An 8893-nucleotide genomic window follows, 5' to 3' on the forward strand; every position below is an offset into this window, starting at 1 on the left:
TTGTTGTTTTGAGACAAAATTCCATGTAACCCAGGCCGAGCTCAAATTGGCTTAATCCTTCATTCATGTAAATCCACACGCAGGAATTACAGGCTTGTGCCACCACTCCTTGCGGGATACTTTCCGATGTGTCTGGATCTGATTTTTTTTTCAGCACTGGAGCTCGAACCCAGGGTCTCTTGCATGATAGGCAAGCACTCTACCCCTAAGCTATGTCTCCAGCCCCAAACATAAAAAACAGTCAATGAAGAAAATCAGTTGGCACGTTAAAAACAACTGATGTTTGCCTGTAAACTCAGCAGTCAGAAAGTTAAGGCAAAGAGGATTTCAAGTTTGAGGCCACCCTCAGTTCCACAGTGAGCTCCAAGCAGCCCTGAGTTACATAGCAAGATCCAGTTCAAAACCAAAATAAAAGCAAACATCAAAAGCTCTCTTATAATAGAAATAAACAACTCAAAACATTTAGCACAGTATTATTTAAAACATTCAGAAATGCCAAGAGTGAACGTTTTTATGTCTTTGTAAAAACCTAATCAGCAGTGGACACACTAAAAACCAATGAGTTGGTCACTTTGAGTGGGTGAAATAGATGATATGTGAATCTCGGTAAAAAGCTGTGAGCACAGCAGATTGGGGGTGTAGCTCAATGGTACAGTGCCTTGAGGTTGATCCCTAGCATAGTCAAAACAAAGAAAAGCCATGGGGGGACAGGCGGCGGAGCATAATCAAGAATGATGTGAAACCTCTTGGGTGGCTCAGGCCTATAATCCTAGATGTTTAGGAACCTGATACGGAAGGATCACAAGCTCAAAGCTTCCCTGAGGTACCGAGTAAGTGCAAGGCCAACCTTGGTAACTTAGCAAGACTGTATCAAAAAAAAAAAAAAAAGGTTTAGGGGTAGAACACTTGCCCAGCTAGCACACACAAGGCCTAGGTTCCACCCTCAGTCTACCACCTACCAAAAGAGTACTTGGAAGAATATTTGCCCTCTTGTTCTCCTGTACGTTACAATAGGGACCAACTGTCCCTGCCGAGTCTCCATCAGCTGCCACACTAAGTTTGAATCAGTTGCTGACATTTTGGTCTTGAGATTTTATATGCTTCAAAGTATGTTGGCTCTTAGAATATGAAGGCTTTTCTGCCAATAACACCTCATTCTTCTCACAGCCTTTTATATTGGTGAGTTCACCTTCACCAAGTCCGTCTAGCTGTTCAGCTTTTCCAGTTTCTTTTTTTTTTTTTTAAGATTTATTTATTTATTATATAGACTGTTCTGTCTCCATGTGTGCCTGCCCGTCAGAAGAGGGCACCAGATCTCATTATAGATGGTTGTGAGCCACCATGTGGTTGGCTGGGAATTGAACTCAGGACCTCTGGAAGAGCAGTCAGTGCTCTTAACCACTGAGCCATCTCTCCAGCCCCCTTTTTGTTGGTTTTTTAAAAAGATTTATTTATTTATTTATTATGTATCGTTTCCAGTTTCTTAAACAGGGGCAGCCTTTCATAGCCGCATGTTCCCTCTACACCTCACTTTACATTGGATGCCAATTTCACTTCCAGTGATACCACATCTGGTTTCTTTGCTGGCCAAGTTTGTCTCTTAAAGAGATTTTTTTTATTTTAATCATGTGAATGGGGCAAGATCGTGTGCATATATGTGCAGGTGTCCAAGGAGGCCAGAAGACTGCACTGGGTCCCCTGGAGGTGGAGTTTCAGGTGGTTGGTGAACGCTAGGAATGTAACTCGGGTCCTTTGTAAGAGGAGCGTGTACTCTTAAGCGCTGAGCCATCTCTCCAGCCCTCGATTGCTTCTTTTGATTATCAGCTTTTGGAAAATGTCACATGGGTATATCATTGTGAGACAAAGAGGCCACACAACTACATAATTGCTGTCTGTGTGTGAATTCATTAATGGATTTACAGTACCAAACACTGGGAGAGTTTTAGAGACAGGACATGACTTGTCACTACATATGATTGCACTCTTGTCACTAATGTAATGCGGATCCAGCTGCAAAGTCTGTGCTTGATGCAAAGGCTTGCAGTTATATTGGGAGAACTGGGGCTGCCCGTCTCTTGTTGAAAGACTGGTAACTACTCAACCAAACGGTGGCAACTGACATTTCTGCATGGCAAAATGGGCTATGTGTGCATGCTTGTGTGTATGTGTGGACTGGTGTGCACATGGAAGTTTGAGAGGATGTCATAGCCCTTAAAGGCCTCATTCTGGCACTGGAGCCCCTCACCCTCTGTTCCTATCTCTCAAACACACATCTAGAATGTTGAGTATATAAATTTGGGGGAGTTTGTTTTATTTGGTTGATCGGTGTTCAAGACAGGGTTTTTCTGTGTAACCTTGGCCATCCTGGACTCACTCTGTAGACCAGACTGGCCTTGAACTCATAGAGATCTGCCTGCCTCTGCCCCCCAGAGTGCTGAGATTACAGGCATGTGCCACCACCCCCAGCTATAAATTATGTTGTTACATTGCTTATCTGAAATCATTTTAGAGTGGAAAAAAGTGAAGTAGTATTCCTACAAACATTACAAGTCAAAATAATAAAACACTCCAGTTAACACCAGAGAGTAGCACACCATTTCTAAAATAGTGCGTGCCAGGGTTTATGCATTAGAGAAACATTTAGTGAGGGCGGCACTGTGTGAACTGAAACTGCACCACACGGGTTTGCCTTCAGGAAGGGAGTCAAGAAGAACGGAGATCACAGAAACATCTAGTCGGAATGAAAGTTATAGGAGAGAGATGTTGACACAGTCTGGAGAGGAGCACCAACAACTGATTATTCTGCATTTTTTCCCATATAGTACTGTAGCCTTATGGATGAGACCCCTGCGTCTTCTGGTGGCAAGAACAACCACTGGCGAAGGTTAAATCTCAGAAGCATTCCCAGGACAATGATGATGTATGACATAGTTGAATACGCGGAGTCGGGAGTAATCTCAGACCGTTTACAAAAAGAGATGAAGTATTTGTTACAGACACCACAAACAGAAGAGATGCGTCAGCACCAGCTAGAGATTGTTTCTAAAGTTAGGTAAAAGGCCATTTTTCTTGAGGTTACAACACTAATAGCATTCCTGAGAACGCTCCCTCTCTGCCACACAGCCCACTAACGATAATCATAAGGCATATGGGAGAACTTGAGTTGGGGAAGACTGCACCAAACATGTGCAACTTTGTAGGTGAAACACAAACTTAAAAGGTTCTGAAGTGGTTATTTGTACCACCAGGCAGGCACCTCAGGGTGGCAAGAGGCTGCCCTGACTAATGTGGGGACAGTACAGGAGTAAAGAGGTGACTCTTTATTTAGAGCAGATGGTAGTAGACACAGAGACGGCACTGATGGAAGAAAAGCCTCAGGCTAGCATGGCTGCCTTTCAAGAGAACATAAGACACAGTACATGCTGGCAAGAAGTAAGAGCCACCCTACGTCAGGAAGTGGAGGGGCCCCAGTAGAGCAAGAGAGGCTGAGTGTGCCTCTCCGGGGAGAGGGGCCTGCGTGTAACTGTTAATATTTCTGTTTTCATAAATACAGCCATTGCCGTGCAGTGTGGAGCTGAAGGCTGCTTCCTTCCCGTTGAAAGCCATAATTGTACTGTCACTCTCCTGGCTCCCGTTGCCTAGGATCAATTGCATATAAATTACAGTAGCATTATTTCCTTCTTTACCAATAACAAGAAAAGCAATTTGTATTTTGGAAAACTATGTCATACATACATACATACATACATACATACATACATACATACGTGTGTATACATATACAGATATATATATATATGAAATGACAAGGACAGAATGTGATTGTTCCAATTAGATTCATTTTAATTTCCATTATGAAGACTCACCCAATGCATCTTATTTATTTATTAATCTGCCTTCATTAAGAAAAAGAAAGTGGTAATAAGGCTTAAGAGGACTTGTTGGTAATATATTTTCTTTCTTTTTCTGGTTTGTTTTTGTTTTTGTTTGGTTTGGTTTGGTTTTGGTTTTGGTTTTTTGAGACAGGGTCTCTCTGTGTACCCCAGGCTGTCTTGGACTCGCTTTGTAGACCAGGCTGGCCTCGAACTCACAGCAATCCGCCTGCCTCTGCCTCCCGAGTGCTAGGATTAAAGGCGTGCGCCAGCACATCCAGCTCCAAGAGGGCTTGTTGGTAATCTATTTTCACATGTATACTTGCAATGAGAAATATTCTTTAAGCCTACAAAGAAGCCACTGGCAAGCAACCATATGGAGACTCTCTGGCATGAAGACGAAAGGTGCTGAGCCCACAACATAATTTAACTCCTTTATTTTATAGTCAAGCTTGTGCATTTTCCAGACAAATAGGCTGGTGCAAGGCACAGTCTGTCATCAGGAAATAGATTTTCTCTAGCTCATACATATGAGTATTGAATATAGAACTTAACCCTATTACCACCAAGGTCAAATAAATGATGTCATTTTCCTCTCTGCCATATATAACCTTGAGCTCCCTGCTATTTGGATTCATGCTGCTGATTATCCAAGAATGAGTCATTTAGGAGTCAAACAGCTAGCCAAATTTTAAATCAACTGAAGAAGAAAAATATTCTCATAAGAGCATCTTTGGACAAAGTCCTAAATTGGGATATCCCAGAAGCAAGCCCTAAGACCAGGAATTGAGTTGGAGCAGTTTATTTGGGAGGTGATCCCAGGACCCACTGAGTGGGTAGGGCAGGAAAATAGAAAGGAGGGCAACCTAACTGAGTGTTAGCAAGCCAGTGGAACTACGTGGCCAGCTCCACAAGTCTGGAGGGATGGCTCAGGGGACAAAGTGTTTGCTGCACAAGCAAACCGCTGGAGCTACCTGGAGCTTTGTCCTTCCTGAGAATGTCAGAGCCAGCGTACAACATGCAACTCAGAGGTATCCCAGTGGGTACACTAATGAATACCCAGTGGCCATGGGTTAAGTGTTAGCCAGCAGAAGCAGTATTTTTCAGGTACTTTTAGCCATCTCTGCACATGGACTCTTGCTCTGAGAGATGGTTCTAAGGATGAATGAATGCTACAGATGCTGGCAGATGGATAGTGGACTGATCTGCCCTGTGATAGTAAAGCGAAGGGGACTAAGTACCTGACAGCCGCGGCATCTGATCCCAACACTGATGTGATAAAATAGCTTCACTAGGCTGGAGAGATGGCTCAGGGGACAAGGTGCTAGACTGCACAAGCATGAGAACCTGAGTTTAGATCCCCAGAGCCCATGTAAAAAGCCAGGGAGTGGTGGCGCACACCATTAATCCCTGCACTTGGGAGACAGAGGCAGGCAGGCTCTGAGTTCAAGGCCAGCCTAGTCTATGGAGTGAGTTCTAGGACAGCCAGGCCTATGCAGAGAGACCCCGTGCCAAAGAACAAAACAAAACAAATAGGTTAAAATTAATTTTTAAAAGAAGCTTGTTTTTTCAACTTATGAAATGTAAATTCTGGTGTTATTTACAGTGTTTAAAAGTTCGTGGTGAGGGCTTGTATCTGTTAGATTGAAGCCAGCCTGGGCGACATAGTGTTGCCATGTCTCAAAAAAAATTTTTTTTGAAGTGATCACTACACAGTGTTTTTTAGGGAGGCTTATTTTTAATTGATAGCAGATTTTGACACTTTTGTCACCAGAGTTATCAACACCATCATCACCTATACACATACCTCCACAAATACCAGATAAAGAACAATGCCATGCCAAGTGGTAGCGGAGCACACCTTTAATCCCAGCACTCGGGAGGCAGAGGCAGGCAGCCTGGTCTACAGAGTGAGTTCCAGGACAACCAGTGCTATACAGAGAAACCCTGTCTCGAAAAGCAAAACAAAACAAAAATCAAAACAACAACAACAAAAAAAAGAACAATGCTATGCAAACTCATAGAAACGACAGCTTTAACCTAAAATCTGGCATGCAGCGCAGTTGCACATACTGAGCTCTATCAGTATGCTAGAGAATGTGCTACAGTTTACAATTTGCTTCACATTTTAAATTTTAATTTATTTATTATTATGTATATAGTGCTTTGCCTGCATATACACCCAGAGGCCAAAAGAGGGCATCAGATCTCATTATAGGTGGTTGTGAGCCACCATGTGGGTTGCTGGGAATTGAACTCAGGACTCTGGAGGAGCAGACAGTGCTCTTAACCTCTGAGCCATCTCTCCAGCCCCCAATTTGCTTCACATTTAAATCTTACTTTATGTTCTTTTAATTTTTTTTTCTAATTCAAATGTTTTCTAGGTATCCATCCATTACAACTGTCCGTCCTTTTCACCAGACCTGGGAACAGCAGAGTAAAACAAAACATCTGGGTCGTCGGTCCAAGCAAGCACAAAAGAAAGTTGAAAAAATGAAAAAAGCCTATATGGCACCTAAAGAGGAAAAGGCTTCCTGTGCGGTATCTGTAAGTTTAATAAGCAGTAAACGTGTTTATTATATTGGACAACTTTCAAACTTTCTATACATAATTTTATTTGCACAAGTTCAAACCTGAAACACCTTTGGCATACCATACCTGGGTAGTATGAAGGTACTTTATCCCGGTAGCACCCATTTTCTTTTATTGTTATTAATTTTTTTAAGATTTATTTATTTATTAAGTATACAGTGTTTTGCCTGCATGTACACCAGCAAACCAGAAGAGGGCACCAGATCTCATTATAGATGGTTGTGAGCCACCACGTGGTTGCTGGGAATTGAACTCAGGACCTTTGGAGGAACAGGTAGTGCTCTTAACCTCTGAGCCATCTCTCCAGCCCGTTAATTTTTTTACATAGGGTTTTACTATGTACCCCTGGCTGGCTTGGAAGTCTGTGTAAACCAGGCTGGATTCGAATTCAGAGCTCCACCTGCCTCTGCCTTCTCTGCCCCTTTCTGCTCCTCTGTGCCCCTCTGCCCCTCTGTGCCTCTCTGTGCCTCTACCTCTCTCCTCCTCTGCCTCTGCCTCCTTTGCCTCCTCTGCCTCTGCCTGGTTTGCTTAGATGTGCCACCACACCCACCTGCATTTTCAGTTCTTAAACTTCCAGGCATGGTAGCACACACTTTCTATTACTAAGAAGGCAGAAGCAGGGAGATCATGAGTTCAAGGCAAGCTGGACTATATTATTAAGCTCAAAGCCAAGCTAAACTGCACAGCAAGATCTTGTCTCAAAAATGAAAAAAATAAAAAGATGGATAAGTGTCCTCGAGAGATGGCTCCGTTCTCTTCTAGAGGAGTCTGGTTCAATTCTCAGTGCCCACCCAGTTCACAGCTATCTTTTACTGACTTGACACCCTATTCTGGCCCCCAAAGTCACACGGAGCACAGACATACATCCAGACCAAACACCCGTAAACATAAAGTTAAAATGAAGATTTAAACTTTTTTTTTGATTGTTTAAATCTTTTATTGCAAGCATTTCTACCGATGCAGCTTAAAACTTTTTTAAAGAACAGAATTCTTACACACAATTTTTGGTAGATATTCCATCAAGCCCCACAAGCTGGTGCGAGAAGAGAGAGAAGGGAAGAGGGGAGAGGAGAGGAGGGGAGGGAAGAGGAGGGGAGGGGAGAGGAGGGGAGGGGAGGGGAGAGGAGGGGAGGGGAGAGGAGAGGAGGGGAGAGGAGAGGAGGGGAGGGGAGGGGAAGGGGGAGGGAGGGGAGAGGAGAGGAGGGGAGAGGAGGGGAGGGGAGGGGAGGGGAAGAGGGAGGGAGGGGAGAGGAGGGGAAAAGAGACCCAAGCAAGCACTCAATCCTGCACAACCCTGCTAATGCTTTTCTCAGAATAACAGCTATCTGGTGTGGATACTCAAACTAAATCAGAGGCTCACGGGCCTACCTCTGTTGTTTTTGAGACATGGGGTCTTTCCTTTTTGCCCAAGATGGCCTCACCTTCTGGGCTCAAGTAATAGTCTTGCTTCAGCCTCCTGAGTAGATAGAGCTGTGACGTTCTATTTGAGCAGGGAAGCTATGCTATGCAAAATCTGCCTCTATACTGCCACATTGTAGGGATATTGTTAATGAACATGTTTTGATACACTACCTTGTTGGTTGTTTTTTTTTTTAATTCTGCTGGGCTACTGAGATACTCAGCAAGGAAAGGCACTTGCTGCCGAACTTGAGTTAGGTCCCCAAACTCCATCCACATGGTAGAAGGAGAGGACCAACTCCAAAAAGTTATCTCTGACCTTCACACTCTTCTGCCATGGCATTTGTATATTCACAGACACACACACATACACACACATACACACACACACACACACACACACACACACACACACATACACACAGAGTAAATAAGTATATTAAAATATTCTTAATTCTGCTATAAATGTTTGGAAGGTAAAAGTAAGTAAAAATAAAGAATAAAAATACAAAGTAGTAAAAGCAAAATATCTCCTTTTATTTGTAATCCCACCTAGAAAGCACAAACAGACAGATCACAAACGAAGGAGAAGGTCATCTTCTGCTCGCCATCGTTTACTATTTTGACAGTTGAAAAATCCCAAACAGACACAACACTGGAAAAAGAAGAAAAGGAATTATTTGCCTGGTATCAAGACCTCTATGTTAAACATTCTTCATTGTTTTGAAACACTTAATTGACAGAAACAGTTTGACAATATTGTTTTCTTTTCTATAAATAAAGGGCAATTAAGTACAAAGAAGTCTTCAGTGTATTTTCTTAACCCATTGCATGACATACTTGTAAGCTCTTTTGCATTATTGGAGGCAGAAATGGGTTTTAACCTGAATCAATTACTTCCATTAGATGTCCTGAAACTAGAAAATACAGTTTTGTTCAAGAAATGAGACAAAAATTAATCCCTAAGAATTTGATTGAATGTTGATTTTTTTCATTAAAAAAATATTTGACCAGGCCATAAACATTTGAAT

At 42.7% G+C, this 8893-nt stretch overlaps 1 protein-coding gene across 2 annotated transcripts in view; it reads left to right on the forward strand.

Annotated features, from left to right (window-relative positions):
• LOC311601686 (uncharacterized protein CXorf58 homolog) overlaps positions 1 to 8589 on the forward strand; it is a gene marked incomplete at its 3' end in the record, with an annotated part of 30644 nt that extends 22055 nt beyond the window's left edge. For both annotated transcript variants that reach the window (XM_084789358.1, XM_084789359.1), the window contains exons 8-10: positions 2823 to 3052; positions 6257 to 6419; positions 8419 to 8589. In XM_084789358.1, the coding sequence (XP_084645484.1) occupies positions 2823 to 3052; positions 6257 to 6419; positions 8419 to 8589 (564 nt within the window). The remainder of the gene's footprint in view (positions 1 to 2822; positions 3053 to 6256; positions 6420 to 8418) is intronic.
• Positions 8590 to 8893: the final 304 nt, after the last annotated feature.

Source organism: Acomys minous (assembly GCF_964271855.1).
Source record: "Acomys minous genome assembly, chromosome: 7".
Lineage (NCBI taxonomy): Eukaryota > Metazoa > Chordata > Mammalia > Rodentia > Muridae > Acomys > Acomys minous.